Here is an 18,527-nt window from a genome sequence, read left to right on the forward strand (position 1 = left end):
TGGTTTTTAGAATGGAATGGAATGGAATAGAATAGAATAACAGAGTTGGAAGGGACTTTGGAGGTCTTCTAGTCCAATCCCCTATAGGAAACCCTACACCACTTCAGACAAATGGTTATCCAACATCTTAAAAACTTCCAGTGTTGGAGCATTCACAACTTCTGGAGGCAAGTTGTTCCATTGATTAATTGTTTTGTTCAGGAAATTTCTCCTTAGTTCTAAGTTGCTTCTCTCCTTGATTAGTTTCTACCCATTGCTTCTTGTCTGCCCTCAGGTGCTTTGGAGAATAGCTTGACTGCCTCTTCTTTGTGGCAACCCCTGAGATATCGGAAGACTGATATCACGTCTCCCCTAGTCATTCTTTCTATTAAACTAGACATACCCAGTTCCTGCAACCATTCTCTGTATGTTTTAGCCTCCAGTCCCCTAATCATCTTTGTTTCTTTGAAGACGTTTAGTTTCTCATCCAAGAAGCTTCTCCTACTCTGACTGGATGTTGGGGAATGGAAGGATTTATACTCCTTGCAGACAGCTGGTCATTTGCCTTATTTTAGCGAGTGGAGTCCTGAGAATGCAAGATACAAGAATGCAAATGACCAGCTGTCTGCAAGGAGTATAAATCTTTCCATTCCCCACCACCATCAATACCAATAGCTGAAGAAGCTTCATGGATAAAGGAACAAAACATCTTCAAAGAAGAACCAGAAAGTCCAGTTGCCTTCTGAAAAAGCATGCTTGGGACAACAATGACCTGGATGACTGAGAATCTCACAGTAGAGTGAATGTTTTTTTAAAATGGATTCAGGGAAGGCTACAGTTCCAACCATCTTTTCTGTTGTAGTTTTGACCTGGATTTAGCCAGGGTTCCATGGCTAGTAAACAAACACAGGTAGTCCTTGACTTACAACCATTTGTTCCAAGTTATAATGGTTGCTGAATGAATGGTGGTTATAGATAGTTCTCAGAATTCTGTCTGTCCCAGTGTCCCCATGATCTGGATGCTTGGCAACCAATTCACATTTATGACTGGTTGCCAAGCATCCCATATTTATATGTTTGCTGTTTGCAGCTTTTCCTGCTGCCTTCCCCAGAAAGTCAGTGGGAAATCTGAAGGGAGGAGGTTGCAAGTTGCCTGGGTAAATATTTTTCCAATGCACAACCTCCTTCAGCCCTCTATGCTTATGATACACCTGTCACACATGCACCCTCCCTCCTGCCCCACCTCACACACTCTCCCCAACCCCCTTGCATTCTCATACATCCCTTCCTCTGTCCTCCACATACCTGCCTGCTGGCCTGGGACTTCAACTTCCTGCTGGCTTCCCCACTGATTTTGATTGCAGGAAGCCAGCAGGAAATTGCCTTGCCTAATACCGAGGGAATTCAGTTAATGACAGCAAGCGGGACTAGAGGAATTGCTGTTGCTAAGCAATGCTTCCACACTTTATTAATTGCATCACTTAGAGATGGAAATTCCAGTCCCAACTGCCATCCTAAGTCGAGGACTACCTGTAACAAATCATGTCTCTCAAATAAAAAAACAAAAAGGGGCAAAATTGTAATTGACGGATGTCTCTTTTGAAGTGCCCGAGGCTACCAGCTGTGAGATCTGCTCCTGAATTTTGCATGCAGAGATTTGCAAAGGTCAAACTCCCCATTTTGGCACTGCGTTGAAAATTCTCTAGGTTTCCTGGTTTATCTCCTGTCTTCCTTTCCAAAGAGGAAGAGAAGATGGGGAATAATTAATCAGCAAGTGGAATGAAAAGGTGCCAGACGAAGTAGCAAGCTCAATGAAAAGCCAATCGGCAGCATTTGGTGTTTACCCAAAGTGAGGATATTTGAGACATTCTCCAGAGTTCCTGTTGTGCGATGAAACAGCAACAGATTTTTTGATCCCAACTCCAAAAGAGGGTTTAACACAAAGTGGCTCTGCTAGAAGCTTTGATTAGAATGGTTAGCAAACCACAACTTTTCTCAGCTTCCAATTATGGCTCCATCCCTCTTTTTCAAAAAGAAAAAAGTTTTAAAGCAAAATAATATTTCTGGAGATGGTCTATCCGAGATGCAGTGGTGGCCCTTGCACTGTCCCAACTCGTTACACTAAGTAACTTTTAAGATTCCTTCCTATTCCACCATTTTCTATGTGCCATGGCGGTGCAGTGATTAGAATGCAGTATTGCAGGCAAACTCTGCCCAATGCCAGGAGTTTGATCCTGACCCACTCAAGCCTTCCATCCTTCCAAGGTCGGTAAAATGAGGACCCAAATTATTGGGGGCAATATGCTGACTCTGTAAACCGCTTAGGGAAGGCTATAAATATTGTGGCCTGCCAGCAGACCTGGCAACAGATTCGGACAGTGAGGAGGTTGGGGAGGAACATGGGCCAGTCCTGGAGTCTGGGGAAGGCTCTGATGAGGGCTCTGTGTCGGAGGCAGAGAGGGGGCCAGGGCCGTATGCCAGTTATCAGCTGCCTTCAGAGTCAGACATCAGTGAGGCAGACGAACAGCTGGAGCCTGTTCCCAGTGTACGCATGCGCAGAGTTGCCAGACGAAGGGAACAGCTAAGGAACAAGGGCCAACTTGGGAGTATGGGCCACATGTGGACGATGATTGGCCCCTCCCAGAGGAAATAAAAGAGGAGGGAAGTTGGCTTAATTGGTTCGTGACTCTCTAAGACTCTTTGCCAAGTTCTGCAGATATCGGCCTGTCCGCTCTCCAAGCCAGATAAGGTCTGTGACTGTAAATCCTCCCTTGAAAGACTTCGCTGGGTGTGAAAGAGAAAAATTCACAATAAATTAATAAAAGGTTTTTTTGTCGGGACCAGGAGTGTGCTTCATGCTCTTGGGAAGCCTAGGTCAGAACAATAAAGCACCATGAAACGGTATGTAAATCAAAGTATATAAGTGCTATTGCTATGACTTTCCTAGAACTGGGAAGGGGTGGGGGAAATGGGAAACCTAATAATAACTGCAGCTGTTTTATCAACCCTCCAACAGATGTGTAATGAGGCTCCAGCCTCCTGCTGCCTTCTGCAAGGACTTGTGACTCTCTGTGGGCTCTGGATTGAGTGGAACAGGATTTTCCTCTTGTTCCTTTCCAGCTCGCCCTCATCTTACCACCCTTTGTTTCTCTCTCTTTCCCTTCCTGCTTCCGTGATGTGTCTCTTGCTCTTCTGCCCCTTCCCCCATTGGTTTTGGGGCCTTCTTTTGCAAGAGAGAGCCGCAGGATTGTGCTGCCGCCTGGCCGTGCCGTGCCCTAAGGGGATGCCCAAATTGGCAGACCTGTCCGTCAAAACCAAAGACGTCTGGGAGATTCCTCGCGAATCGCTGCAGCTCATCAAGAAACTGGGCAATGGGCAATTCGGGGAAGTGTGGATGGGTAAACAACCAACCATTGGGAGGCTGGATGGAAGAGAGGAGGAAGAGAAGGAGCTTGGGCAGGTCCCGGGCACTCAAGAAGTGGGCTTGGCAGGGGTGGGGAAAGATGGCTGCGTTTCTTTCACTCTGGCAAAGTCAACTGGGCAGGCGGACTGCAGAGAAGCAGCAGGATGAATTATAGGAAGTCCTCCACACCAGGGATCTCCAACCATGGAAATTTTAAGACTTGTGGACTTCAACTCCCAGAATTGAGAGTTGCAGTCCCCAAGTCTTAAAGTTGTCAAGGTTGGAGACCCCTGCTCCATACAACAATGGAACTCACTGCCACAAGAGGTAGGGACGCTTGCCAACTTGGAAGCCTTTCAAAGAGAGTTAGATAAATCCACGGTGGAAAGAGCTGAACAGTGTTTATGGATCCTGGCTCTCTTTCTAATCTCCAGCACGGGAGGGAGCACATGGCTCTGATTACCAGAGGGGAGAGCATTATTATAACCATGTGCTCCTTGTGGATTTCTAAACCTGTGGCATCTGGATGGCTTCTCCAGTAAGAAGAGAAGGTAGAATTTGATAGGGGTTTGGTCTGAGTCTGCTTAAGAGTCTTGGAAGACAATGTGGAAGTGGCCCAGACGGTGATCTTAAGTTAGACTGGTCTGTGTGACCAGAGGACGTTTTGCCTCAAATTTTTGATGCTACCATGTTAGATGTCAGGGTTCCAAATAGAATCCAAAAATAAATCAAGGCAAAGTATTGCTCAAAGTTCCAATTTATTAAGAGAGCCATGTTGGCACATCTGGGAAAACCCAAATCTGAAAGCTTCCCAGTTTCCCCCACCCAGTTAAAAATTCAAGATCTCCCCCCTCCCCGCACACAAGTCCATCACATGGTCCAATCTCCCACTGCCATGTTGGCAGTTTCATCCGTAATAGAAAGTGTGGCAGGCCAAAGATCCAGAAGAAAAGATGGCTACAATCCTGACATTAGATCTGTATTCTGGACAGGATTTGGAAAATAGCCTTCATTTAATTTCAGTAATTGAGTCTAAAGATGACCAGGATACAGAGTGGAGACTTCAGCTGCATGCCCCAAATTCTCTGCTCAGCATTTGCAGCCAAAGTGCAGGAAATGCAGTGTGGTCCTCGATGCTTTCAAAGTAAGCCAAGGGCACCACCTGGTGGTTGAAAGCAATATTGCCGCCTGTGCTCTGCTCCTTTCTCACCCTCCGCTCTGAAGTCCAGCCTCCGCTCCTGGGTGCGTGCATGCTCCATTCATCATTCTGCTTTCCCATCTCACTCCATCCCATTCTTTCCACCCTCCCTCATTCCACCCCTTACAGAATACAATGACGGTCTCTGCTACCTCCTAACCAAAATCTGCCCCACCCTGAGGCCCCAGACTTTGGGACTGTCTAAAGATGCGTGGGAGATCGGGCGCACGTCCATCCACTTTGACAAGAAGCTGGGCATGGGCTGTTTCGGAGATGTGTGGATGGGTAAGGCAAAGGGCCAGGGTTTCTTTTTTCTTTTTTAGGGGGCACACATGGGCGAGGTGGGCAGCCTCCCCTGGAGAAAGGCTCCTTTTAGGCTCAGACTAGACTTGAAGATCAAAATATGAATCTTAACCTCTCTGTTTCAAAACCAAGGGGTTTTTTTTTGTTACATATTTTTACTTCTTTTGTAAACAAAATGTTGGCTGGGTTTTCCCCTTTTACATCTTCTCTTATGCATAGTTCATTTCACATCCTATTTTCCATTTCGAATTTCAGTCATCTTATTTTCTTTCCATATTTTCCAATTTCACTTTAGTTTCTTCTTAACATACAAACTCATGATTTGCTCCTCCAAGTTAATCAAGTTTAACATTTCATTTCCATCCATTATTCTGTTTTACTATCAATGACACATATCCTCAAATTTAATTTTGCATAGTAAACATTTCACTTAGTTAATTATCTACAATTAATAGTATGGATCTGATTCCTTCACATCGTATTAACTATATACCATTGGCAATATTACTGTATTTCATTCTATTCTACTAGTAAATCCTTTTCCTTCTTTCCTCCTTTCAACCACTTTCTCTTAGTCTCTCAGGAACTCCACTTCTCTTATATTATCTTCTTTTCACCTCTCTGTTTCATTCAGGGGAAGACGCTAGAGCTGTGTTGCGCATTGGGTTCAGTTCCAAAAAGGTGCCTTAGTGTAGCAGCCCCCAATCTTTCGGGCACCACGGACTAGTTGCGCGGAGAGAGGTTTTTCCACGTTAATTCAGGGTAGTCCTCGACTTACAACCATTTAGTGACCATTCAAAGTTACAACAGCACTGAAGAAAGTGACTTAAAGCCATTTTTCACAGTTACGACCTGTGTAGAATCTCCATGGCCATGGGATCAAGATTCAAATGCTTGGCAAGTGACTCCTATTTATGACGGTTTCATGGTCCCAGGATCACATGATCCCCTTTTGTGAAACAAAACAAACTCAACGGGGAAGCCAGGTTCACTTAACAACTGTGTTACTAATGTAACAAATGCAACGATTCGTTTAACAACTGTAGCAAGAAAAGTAAAAAAAAATGGAGCAAATTCACTTAGCAAATGTTTTTGAGCTCAGTTGTGGTCGTAACTCGAGGACTACCTGTAGTCAGGGCAACTAGATGAAGCTGAGCATTTACTGGCCAGATGCCCTTCCTGACACCACCCAAAGTTAGCAGCAGATATTTTTTTCTTCAGATTCCAGGAGAGAAATATCTGCCGCTACTTAGGATTGAACTCTCAACCTTCCAAGTGGGAAGCAAGTGTCTTCACCTCTAGGCCACCCCATAGCCAAGGAAGTGTAAGCTATGGGAAATGACTCCTTTTGAACGGAAGTCCTCAGTGTGGAGGCATTCCTGTCCCATCATTTCTTCTTCCTCATCTCATTTTTGTTATCGTTCATCTCATGCCAGTTGTCCGGGTCAGCCGTCCCTGACTTTGTGCTCCCGAGATGATGGGCGGGAATTCCAAGAATCATGGGCTCAGCTTAGAGCTGCTGGCTAGAGATTCTAGGGATTGGCGTCCCAATGCATCTGGAGGGCCCTGGGTTGGAGGACGCTGAACTGGGACTTCTTCCAGCCCTGTCCATTTCCATAACATTGGGGTGAGGGAGGCCTGGGGCCTGATGGTGTCTGACTTTGGTGACCCTGACGCTGGTTCTTGCTGGTTCCAGGCACTTGGAACGGCACCACCAAAGTTGCGGTGAAGACGCTGAAACCTGGAACCATGTCTCCAGAAGCTTTCCTGGAGGAAGCCCAGATCATGAAGCGCTTACGACATGACAAACTGGTGCAACTGTATGCTGTGGTATCAGAAGAGCCCATTTACATTGTGACTGAGTTCATGAGCCAAGGTTAGATAAGCTGCCTCCAGCGACCCCCTCTAGATGGGCGGGTGGCAAAGTGGCCTCTGCGAATTGGGTGAAGTAGGAACTGTTGGGGACGCAGTGGCTCAGTGGACAAGATGCTGAGCTTGTCGATCAGAAAGGTCGGCAATTTGGTGGTTCGAATCCCTAGAACTGCATAACGGAGTGAGGTCTTGTTACCTGTCCCAGCTTCTGCCAACCTAGCAGTTTGAAAGCATGTAAAAATGCAAGTAGAAAAATAGGAACCACCTTTGGTGGGAAGGCAATAGCATTCTGTACGCCTTCGGCATTGAGTCATGCCGGCCACATGACCACGGAGACATCTTCAGACAGTGCTGGCTCTTCAGCTTTGAAATGGAGATGAGCACCGCCCCCTAGAGTCAGGAACAACTAGCACATGTGTGCGAGGGGAACCTTTACCTTTAGGAAGTGTTGATTCAATTGAACCATCAAGTAGGTTTTGAGTCACTTCAGAAATTTTGATGGCTTGAATTGGCTCACGCCAAATTGTCTGAACTGAACACCTTCTTCTTAGATGTGCACATTCAGCAACAAGAGTTGTCCAAATGAGAGTCGATTTAGGGAGCCTTGTTTCAAGAAAAAGGACCGAATTGACTCCAAAATGAATATCCATCCTGGGCTACCAAAATGATACCTGAGCTCGTGCGGTTAGGATCATAAAGATGCCCAGGGTTCAGACAGTTGACTCAGAATGAAGGCCCATGTGTCTGTCTGCTGACATTAAGCAGACCTAGAAACCAGGGGTGGGCTGCTGGGGGTTTGCAGGGATTCAGTGCAGTTCAGAGAACCCCCAAATCCCACTCCTGGCTGGCCCTGCCCACCCCTCCCCTCCCAGGAGTCTCCACACAGCCCATTTTGGATGCGGGTAAATGCAGGGCATGCCCGGAGTCTCAGGGAAGGTGGAAAATGAAACTACCAGAAGTTCGGCTTCCAGAGGGTCTCCGGATCGTGGGGAGGGCATTGTCACCCTCCCCCGAGGCACGAAGAAAGCTTCCAGGGAGGGCAAAAACGCCCCCTCTGCTGTGGTGCAGGAGGCCAACTAGGCCACGCCCACCATGGCCACACCCACCTAGCAACCGGGCAGAAAACCCCTCGATAAAATTTTTTGAAACCCACCCCTGCCTAAAACCACCCATTAACCTGGATGGGAGTCCACATGATAGGAATATCGTGTTAACAATGGGTCATGGAGGCAGCAGCCCATGGTGAGAGCCATGAACCACTTTCTCCTCCTGAGATCACCCTATCCAAGGTTCTTTCCTCAAGAAAGAGAAAGCGACAAGGCATAGGTAACACGGTGCCTATGAGCCTCTGGTTGCTTACAAATATCCCTTTCATCTTCTATCAGGTGCCTTAAAATACTAAGTTTCTTCCTTTTTATTAAAATTAAATAGAAACCTAACACCCTGCAAAGGACTTCCAACATTCGTCCTATGAAAATTCTAGGACCATAAAAACAGATTGTGCTTCAGTTTCATGCTTATCCATGTACTTGGCCATTAAACCCCACCCTTCCTTCAGCCTCCCCTTCCCAAAATAGCCTAGGGGTAAGATCTCCATCCCAGCCAGGAGGGGCAAATTCAGGGTGCTGAAGAGCAGATCCAGCTGTTGAATTTCAGGGTTTTTGTGGCCTCCCTGTTCATCACACCAGCCGTTTTGGCAAGTCCTCAGGATTTCCCACCCATCTGAAAACATACTCACCTGGGTTCACCCACAAAACCGCGCTCGACTAAACCGCGTCACTGACGTCATCAACAGGGCGACAACAGCGCGGAGACAGAAGCACGCTGTAAACCCTAAACCTAAAATTAACCCCTAAACCTAACCCCTCTAAATCTAATCCTAAACCTAACCCTAACCCTAACCCTTAACCTAACCCTAAAGCTAACCCTAAACCTAACCCTTACCTTAAGTTGAATCGGCTTGCTTTCAAAGCGCTATTTAAAGCGCCCTTCTTTCTCCGCGCTGTCTGTTGTCGCCCTGTTGATGACGTCAGCGACGCGGTTTAATCAGGCGCGGTTTAGTCGAGCACGGTTTTGACGGGTCAGGCTCACCTGTGTACTAACTCACATTCCTTCACCTGGCCCCCTCCAATGTGACTAAGCTTCTGGAGCAGGACCTGATGGGGATTGTAGTCCTGATACATTTAGAGTAGAAGGTTGGGAGAGCTGGGGGATGGATTTCCAGTGTTTTGTCTCCCATGAACAGACATCCCCCCCCCATTCCCTTCACAAATAATTTGATCTAAGAAGAACAGATAGGAAAGGGAGTAAGCAGCCAGTAGGCCACTGCTACAAATGTATTATACTTGTGTTCCCCCCAAAATAAGACCTGGTCTTTTCTTTTGGGCTCCAAAAGAAGTCCTAGTGCTTATTTTCAGGGGATGTCTTATTCCCCCCCCCATGTACTTTAAGAGTACATGGGAGGCCCACTTCTTCTGCTTGCTCACAGTGAGGCAGGAGGCCACACAGTCTGATCGTGCCACTGCCATGAGGCAGGGGTGGTGGAGCCGCCCCACACACCATGCACCCGCTTACCCTAGGGCAGTGATGGAGAACCTTTTTTGGCTCACGTGCCAAGAGCATGGGGAGCGCTGGGGGGTCGTGCGTGGACGTGCCACACCCATAATGCAATGCGCACGACCCCAGTGCGCATGCATGCATGACCGGCGCTCCCTCCCATTTTTGGCATGCTTTTTTCGCCCTCCCCAGGCTCTCAGAGGCTTTATAGGAGCCCGGGGAGGGCGAAAACAGCCTCCCCTGCCCCACCGGAGACCCTCTGGAGGCTTCAGGACCTTCCCTGAAGCCTCCGGAGTGTCATAAACCCGGCTCTACAGCCAAACCGGAAGTTCAGGAACGGACTTCCAGTTTGCTTGTAGGGCTGGTTTTAGCTCTCCGGAGCCTTCAGGGGCCTTCCGGCGGCTTTCCTGAAGGCTCTGGAGGGCAAAAAAACCCGCCCCTATGAGCAAACCAGAAGTCACTTCCAGTTTGCCTGTGGGGCTGGTTTTTTGTGCTCCGGAGGCTTCAGAGAAGCTCCTGAAGCCTCTGGAGGGCCTTCCTGGGGGTGGGGGATGTTTTCGCCCTTCCCATGCTCCTATAAAGCCTCTGGAGCCTGGGGAGGGTGAAAAATGGCCTCAAAAGAAGGCCAAAATTAGCTGGCCATTTGACAGGGCAACGCCTTGCATGCCCTGACAAATGGCTATGCGTGCCATAGGTTCCCCATCCTGGCCCTAGGGGCCCCTGCAGCCAGGCTATTGACGCCTAGACATTTACCTTGTCCCACGGCGGCAGCTCCAGCAACTCCTTTCAGCGGGACCTTGCGTGGCCACTGGCCCACCTCTCCTGCTTGACTATGTGGCTGCAACAGAGCAGGAGGCCAAGGGATGTGTGAGTGCCGTGGCCGCAAGGCGAGGTGTTGGAGTGGAGCTGGCCCACAGGCCCCACATTGCCTTACCTCAGGGCCCTCGCAGCCACACCATATGACACCTGCCTCATGGCTGCAGCACTGGCTCGTCGCTCGCCCTCCTAATCCATTGTGGCTGTGCAAAGTGAGGGAGGTGTCGGGGTATGGATGGCCCGGCTGCAAGGGCCCTGAGATAAGCCGGTGCGGGGCATGTGGGGCAGTTTCACCCCCTCATCTCGCCTCGCGCCCATGGCACCACAAGTAACCCAACAGAATGGCTGGAACCGGCAGCAACCCTGGTCTGCCACCCCCCTGAACCTCTTCCCCATTCAGCACCATCATCTACACAAGCGAACCAGCAGTAGTGCCCGCCAGAACCAACCCCTGGTGGATTGCTATGGGTTCGCCCAGGTTCGGGAGAATCTGTAGCTAACGTTATGTCCAGGTCAGAGAAACTCCAAAGCCCACCCCTGGCTGGCCCCGCCCTCCTCTCCCCTCCAAGGAAGTCTCCCTGCGGCCCGTTTTAGATGCGAGGTAAGTGCAGGGCCCGCACAGAGGCTCCGGAAGCAATCAAACAAAATGGGTGGATGACGAGCCATGCAGGCTCTTAAGTGGGGCTTATTTTTGAGGTAGGGCTTATATTGAGTGCAGATGCAAAACCACGGAGGGCTTATTTTCCAGGAAACACGGTAGTAGAAGGATCCCACCAAGAAGTGGCTTTGCTGACCTCCCGCCTCTTTTTTTCTACAGGTAGTTTGCTAGATTTTTTGAAAGACGGGGATGGCCGTTTCTTGCAGTTGCCCCAACTGGTGGACATGGCAGCGCAGGTAACTTTGATGGGCAGGGGGCAACCTCAGTAGTCAGTCTGTCTGAAAACGGGGAGCCTGATTTTTCTGACTCTGTTGGAGAGGGGGGAGGGGAGAGAAGGCTGCCCGGGATCTGTGGAGAACAGGAGGAGCGGCAACGATTAAGCCTCCCGTGTGATCTCATCCCTGCCTTTCTGCTTCTGCACACAATCTAGATTGCAGCTGGAATGGCTTACATTGAGCGAATGAATTACATCCACCGGGATCTGCGTGCTGCCAACATCCTTGTGGGCGACAACCTTGTGTGCAAAATTGCTGACTTCGGCTTGGCCCGCCTCATTGAAGACAATGAATACACAGCTCGCCAAGGTAGAACTCTCAGGGGCACCCTGGAGCAGGAGAAAGAGTCACCTTTAAGCGGGCGAAGCTATTTGTGCAATTAACCGTTGATTGGCAGATGCTGTCTCCGCTCTTGGGAAGAGGGAGCTTTTCTCGGTGTGGTTTTAGCAGGAGGCGCCACAGCGAAGCGGAGGATTTCTTTGTGCAAGTCTGCCAGGCACAAAGAATCAGGACTACACGTCAAGCTCCAGCTAATCTTATTTATGGCTCACACCTGTACACAAGGATCTAGTCAACCATCGGCCAGCATTAAATTTGCACTAGATAAGAGTTAAAAGGAGTTGGTCTTAGACCAGGGGTCCCCAAACCTGGCAACTTTAAGACTTGTGGATTTCAACTCCCAGAATTCTCCAGCCAGCTGTCCACAAGTCTTAAAGTTGCCAAGCTTGGGGACCTCTGGCTTAGACTGTGAGAACGTAACAATTCTAAGCTGATCCCTCTCTTGATTCCACCTCCCGCCTGTGCCTGTCTTTTCCTTACAAAGGCAACCAATTTCACTGAGCAATGGTCTCTGTACGATGCTCCCCCTGGCAACCAAATGACCTTCAGAAGCCCTTGCTAAACCGTACCTATAGGCTTCCTGCCATGTGGTGCCTCAGGACTGGATAAAATATTCTAGAAGCTGCCTGAAGTTTGCAGTAGGAGTAGTGAGTCTAGAATTGGAAAATCAGTGATACTTCCAGGATGGACCATACCCAGGGGTGGGCTTCAGTGGTAAGTTCCTACTGGTTCAGACCGATTTGGCCGAACTGGTACTGGTTTGGCGGCCTGGGTCACTGGAACTGGCAGCAACCCAGGTCTGCCACGCCCTCAAACCAGTTCCCTGGGCAGCACCATCTTGTTTTTTCAGTTCTCACACGCAGAACAATTTTAATCACACTGCGTGTGCACAGCACACACACAAAACAACGGTGGGCTGCTACGGGTTCAGCCAGGAGAACCTGTAACTAATGTTGTGGCCGGTTAGGAGAACCTCCAAAACCTACCCCTGGCTGGCCCTGCCCACTCTGCCCCACCCATCCCACCCTTCCCCTTCCAGGAGTCTCCACACAGCCCATTTTGGATGTAAGGTAAGTGCAGGGCCCATGCGGAGGTTTGGGGAAAAATGGGCTTCCCAGGAGTTCTGGAAGGCCAGAAATGGGCCCGTTTCCATCCTCCAGAGCCTGGGGGAAGCAGTATTTGCCCTCCCAGAGCCTCGAGGAAAGCCTCTGGAGCCTGTGGAAGGCAAAAACACCCCCACCTGCCATGGTGCAGGAGGCCAACTAGGCCACACCCATCATGGCCACGCCCACCCAGCAACCTGCCAGAGAACCCGTAGCTGAAACTTTTGAAGCCCAGCCTTGACCATACCTCAAATGTCATTAAGATCTGGAAGGAGGAGGCTGATCTCCAGGCTAGAGCCCAGTGTCAGCCACGCAAAACTGGATTCCCACAGTCCAGATGGCTGTTGTATGAAATCATGTCTGGATGCAAACTGGACAATCTTCACAAAATAACAGTTTCTTCCATCCTGTATTGAAAACAGGAGAAAGCAAGCAAGAAGTTATGTGCCCTTCTCCCCCCCTGTTTTAAATAATTTCATTCCATTTTACAAAATATATCCATAAAAAAAAAATAACACGAACTAACAATCCAGAGAAATGATAGAGTGAAAAGAAAGTAGGGATAGAAGTGTTGGGAAAGTATTTAAAAAGGACAAGAAAAACACAAACATATAAAAAGAATAATTTCTGACTTCTTCCAAGGATATAGAGAAATTAATAAACTAAAACTCTTAGTTTATTAATTTCCCCTTTTCTTTTGGGGAAAAAATGGACCACTTTAAAGGGTTCATTTTTCCCCCAAAAGAAAAGGGGAAATTAAAAAAAAAACACTTTTTTCTCTCTTTAAATTTTAACAATCATCGAATCCATGTGGCAAAATTTGATTATTCTCCCTCCCCTGCCAAAAAAATAAGTCCACAAAGAGCTTCCAATTAGAGATGAATTTCTTCAGTGACATTTCTCTCACAAGGGCCATTCACTTGGCAAGAAGTTATTTTCTGAATTGCTTGTACATGAAGTTCACATTCGGTTGGCGTGTTTGCACTGTCACCTTAGCCTTTTCCCTTCTAAGCTTTCCTGGACAGAGGGACCTTGTTCCTTGATTGTCCAGATTGGTGCTTGAGGCTTCTGACAACATAAATTAAGAACACTTTCTCTTGGCTGACTCTGTTTCTTGAAGAGGGCGGGGGAGGCTGGTATGATCTGTGCTAAAAAGTCCATTTTCAATCCACTGGTGATGTTTCTCCCACAGTGGAGAACATAGGCACCTTTCTCATCTAGGTGGCTGTTGTGGCCCACTAGCAGAGCTGGCAGCAGAGTTGGACAATGAGAAAGTTGGGGAGGAACATGGGCCAGTCCTGGAGTCTGGGGAAGGCTCTGACGAGGGCTATGTGTCGGAGGCAGAGAGGGGGCCAGGGCTGTCTGACAGTTACCAGCTGCCTTCGGAGTCAGACATCAGTGAGGCAGACAAACAGCTGGAGCCTGTTCCCAGTGTGCGCATGCACAGAGTTGCCAGGCAAAAGGAACAGCTAAGGAACAAGAGTCGATTTGAGAGTAAGGCCACAGGTGGACGGTGAATGGCCCCTCCCATAGGGAATAAAAGAGGAGCAAAAGGGGAGGGGTCTTTGCAGGAGACAATTAGTTCGTTCCTGCATTCTTGCCAAGTATTGCGGCATCTGAACGATATCAGCCTGGCCACTATCCAAACCCGATAAAGGTCAGTAATTGTGAACTACCTTGAAAGACTGTGGGAGAGGAAAGACTTTGCTGGAAAGGAATTCACTGTAAATTAAATAAAAGGGGTTTATCAGGACGAGGACTCGGCATCGTGCTGCTGGGGAAGCCCAGGTCGTAACAGTGGCATCTCCATATGTATGATCTTAACCTCTTAATTCCATTTCCTTGCCAACAGGTGCCAAATTTCCCATCAAGTGGACAGCTCCAGAAGCCGCTCTCTATGGCAAGTTCACCATCAAGTCAGATGTGTGGTCCTTCGGCATCCTCCTGACAGAGCTGGTGACCAAGGGCCGAGTACCATACCCAGGTGAAGTGGAAGAGGCTTCCTTTAGCCTAGAGATGAATTGTTGCAATACTCACTGATGCCAGAAATCTTCTTTTCAAATAGAATTGGCCTTTGGGTTTGCATAATCCATTAAATCATAACATCATTGGATTATGTTGCGGTTGGGTTGGGTTGGGTTGGGTTGAGCTCAACATCCAGTCATTGCAATTGCTGCAGTTTTAGCAGTGTTTAGCATCTCACATGAGGTGCTATCTGAGCCTAATATGCTGTGTTTTATTTGATAAACACTGGTGAATCAGCTCCTGATTCATCTAATGATTGAGCAATTTCTAGAGCTTTGAAGGCCACATCAGAATTCATGTGGCTGACGGAGGACTATATTCCCATAGTCATTGGGGCCCAGATTCAGAGTTGACCTGATTTGTGTGGAGAAGTAGTTGGGAGGCTAAAGAAAAGATAAAGGGGCTCTTGAAAGCACATTTTTTTTGCCTCTCTGAACTTCACAAATTTTGGAAAAATCTCCCCAAAGGCCAAATTTTAGCCCCCTATTCTGTTGGGGTCTGGGGACCACACATGTTGCCCGTTTGAGTCAGTATGATGCACCAACCCTGCTCTATGTATTCTCACACAGCTCCTGTCTTTTTGATGTGGCTTGAGTTACCAAATGTTGCGGTGGAGCATCTCCCAATTCACAGGAACTGCGAACACAATCTGTTTGCAGCCCCAGTGAATTTGTGCACACTGGCCCTTTTCTTAGTTTTAATTTTGTATGCCAGTCTATATGTCTCTGTGCCTTTAAGTCACCCTTGGCAACAATTTCAACAGTGATTTTGAAACTCTTGACTACCTCTTGGGGCTGAGAGGGAATGATTAGCCCAAAATTGGCTTTATACCTAAGATGTAACTAGAATTCATGGTATCCTGGTTTCAAGGCTGCTGCTTTAACCACTATCCAAAATTAGCTTTCCATTATGTCAGGGTTCCAAGTAACACCCCCCAAGGAAAGAAGACTCCAAGGCTTGAAGTTCCTCAAAGTTCCACTTTATTAGAAATGTCATGTTGGCACATCTGGGAAAATCCGAATCTGAAAACTTCCAGGTTTTCCCCACCCAAGTGAAAGTTCAAGTCCCCGTCCAGCACCCACATGTCCATCACATGGTCCAATCAGGCACCATCCAAAACTGGAGATGCCTCCCAGTCACACCACTCCATGTGCAAGGCAAGATGTCCTTGACTCTCTGAGAAAGGAATGTTATTTAGACTATATATCTCCCATACTCCATATAATCTCCCCTCCCATTTTCCCACAGTAGAAAATGTGGCCCAGTTCAAAAGATGGCTCCCAGGCCTGACACCTTGATTCCTAGAGATTCACAACAGGGGCCATCCCACCCTTAAGCCTTTATCTTGTCGTGTCCTTCTCGTGCAGGCATGAACAACCGGGAGGTGTTGGAACAAGTGGAACGGGGTTACCGCATGCCCTGTCCGGCGAATTGCCCTCCGTCATTGCACGACCTGATGGTGCAGTGCTGGAGGAAGGAGCCCGAGGAACGCCACACTTTCGAGTACCTCCAGTCATTTCTAGAAGACTACTTCACTGCGACAGAGCCTCAATATCAGCCAGGAGACAACCAGCTGTAATGGATGGATGGGGACCACGGAGAGCTCCCTCCATGGGGAACTCTCTCCCATGTGGTGGGAAACTGGGACGCATTGCAGGAATGTCTTCCCTATCCAGGGCCAGGAACCGAGGGTCCCACCTGGTAGAACTGGGCTTAAACTCCTTTCTTTTTTCATTTTAATTTTATTCCCTTTTTTTGGGGGGGGGACATTGCTTTTTTTTTATCATCGTGGTTTTGTGTTTTAAATTCCGACTCATTCCAAATAGATGCCAGGCCAGTTTTTGGAAAGTTTTTTTTTTTTTAAGATGGAGATGATGAGGAGTGGGGAGGTAGATGGCCAGAGGAGAGGTTTTGTTTCTTTAATAGTCCCATCCTCTCTTAATTAAGTTACTTCTGTGTTAATTGGAGAACCTTTGGCCCTTAAAAGTTCCCCCTGTGGTTCTCTGAAGAGGCTGTGTACTTCCCCATGGGTTCTGGCCCACAAGGAGGGACCCGAGGGGAGTTGTAGCCCCAAATGTTTGAATGCACCTTTCCCCTAACCCTGCTGCAGCCTACAAGGATAAAGACAGGAGGCCTACAGAGCCACAGGATAAAGAAATTTGCACAACGAAGTTACCTAGCCATCCTGCAACCAGTGTTCTCCAGATATATTGTGACTTGCACCTCTCGGAATCCACCAGCTTGCAAGGGCTATGCTGGCTGGGGATTCTGAGAGTTGTAGTCTCGTGGCATCAGGCATGGGTTCCAGTTCCTGTGGAACTCCCAACTGTCCTGAGGCCGTTGGCCAAACAATCTGGGTTTGATCAGCCCGTTCAAGTCTTGCAAGATCTGGACTCCGTTCCTCCCCTACAACATTCCGCGACGTGGCCCACACTATGGACGGTGGGCACAAATTTTCTTCTCCTTCCTCATTATCGCCCATGCTCTGAATTCGTGACTTGGTAACTATCTGGATATCATGTTTGAAATCAACGCGTTGCAATTATGATAGGAGAATGCATGTAGGCAGAATCCATGATAGGTGGATCAATCAATGTCAGCCTCTTTCTCGAAGGGGGTGCGGGTGGGGGGGTCAGCTTGGCTCTGAAAGGATACCCTGGGGGCTGCACTTCAAAAAGGAGATGGGTCAGGACGCAGCCCTAATTCGCTGGTGCATAAGGGAAGCAGACAGCCTTGGCTAGGACAACTGTCAGGGAAAGGTGTGTGCCAAAATGGCTCTGGAGCCTGTTTGCAGAAGGAGAGGAGCGTCTGAGCTGATTACTGTGGAACTGTGAAGTGTCTGTTCCACAGCCACATGGTGCCTTCTGACAATAAGATGACGCGCCTTACCAGATGGGGGCTTGTGCAGCATCCCTTGAAAATTAATGGTTTTTGCTTGTCAACTGGAAGCCGTTCCAGATGTTCCTTACCAGATGTGCTGGGACTGCGGCGTCCAAAATTCCTAGCTAGCAATTACCTAGCCCTAGCAAATGTGGAGGAAACGGCTGCCTTACCTGGAATCCATACCCCAGTTGTTCACCGGCTAACTTTTTCTCATAGATCCTCTTGAAGAGCTCCTGGACTGCGGCGTTGGTGCCGAGGACGGTGGCAGAAATCTTCAGTTCCTCGGGGAGGAATGTCACACATGAAGTCACGTCATGGGGAGGGGGGAGGGATCCATTTCACAAAGAAGATGCTGCTTTTGACGTTCAGCATCTGCTCATCCACCTCCTTCATGGCCATTCTGCCCTGGAAGATGGCTACCACCGTCAGGTATTGGCCGTAGCGGGGGTCATTTCCATCCTTCTCTGTAATTTGAAATACAGCCAAGACACTGGGTTGATAGTAAAGCTATGCAGATTTACTGAGAAATAAGCTTTACTGCTTACCGTATTTTTGGTCTTCAAAACGCACTGGCGTATAAGATGCACCATGATTTTGAAGTGATAATTTTTTTTAAAAAAAGTTTTTGCACTCTGCAGCCCTTCCAAACCCTCTGCATGCCTCATTTTTGGCTTGTAGAGTGCTCCTGTTGGCTGTAGGGGGGCAAAAACAAGCAAAAACAGTCCATTTTTTGCTCATTTTTGCCCTCCCAGCCCCCAGGAGCACTTTGCAAGACTCCCAAACCCTCTGCATGTCCATTTTTGCAAAGGGGGCAGGGTTTCAGGAGGCCAAAAATGCTGTATTCAGTGTATAAGACACACCCAGATTTTCACCCTCTTTTTGCAGGGGGGGGGAAGGTGCGTCTTATAGTCGGAAAAATACGGTATTTGAATCATGGTTCATCACTGTATGGCTTATCACCTGATGGACAAAATCAGAGAAAATGCAGAGTGAATACAGGCAGCAGTGGCTCTTCCTTAGCACCTCAACAAAAGAACAAGAAGCTGAAAAAATCGTTGCGCCAGTGACAAGCAGTTTGTGACAAGAGGTCCTCCACCATGGGACTTTTGAGACCAGA

At 48.2% G+C, this 18,527-nt stretch overlaps 1 protein-coding gene across 3 annotated transcripts in view; it reads left to right on the forward strand.

The window, feature by feature from the left end:
• The window catches only part of FGR (FGR proto-oncogene, Src family tyrosine kinase), a 59,568-nt gene extending 41,544 nt beyond the window's left edge, over positions 1-18,024 (forward strand). For 2 of the 3 annotated variants that reach the window (XM_032227735.1, XM_032227734.1), the window contains exons 8-13: positions 3,213-3,377; positions 6,580-6,759; positions 10,945-11,021; positions 11,216-11,369; positions 14,355-14,486; positions 15,895-18,024. In XM_032227735.1, the coding sequence (XP_032083626.1) occupies positions 3,213-3,377; positions 6,580-6,759; positions 10,945-11,021; positions 11,216-11,369; positions 14,355-14,486; positions 15,895-16,106 (920 nt within the window). In that variant the 3' untranslated portion in view covers positions 16,107-18,024. Of the gene's footprint in view, positions 1-3,212; positions 3,378-4,709; positions 4,866-6,579; positions 6,760-10,944; positions 11,022-11,215; positions 11,370-14,354; positions 14,487-15,894 lie in introns of all 3 variants that reach the window. The other variant, XM_032227736.1, reaches the window with a different exon arrangement.
• Positions 18,025-18,527: the final 503 nt, after the last annotated feature.

The sequence above is a fragment of the Thamnophis elegans genome, chromosome 12 (genome assembly GCF_009769535.1).
Source record: "Thamnophis elegans isolate rThaEle1 chromosome 12, rThaEle1.pri, whole genome shotgun sequence".
Lineage (NCBI taxonomy): Eukaryota > Metazoa > Chordata > Lepidosauria > Squamata > Colubridae > Thamnophis > Thamnophis elegans.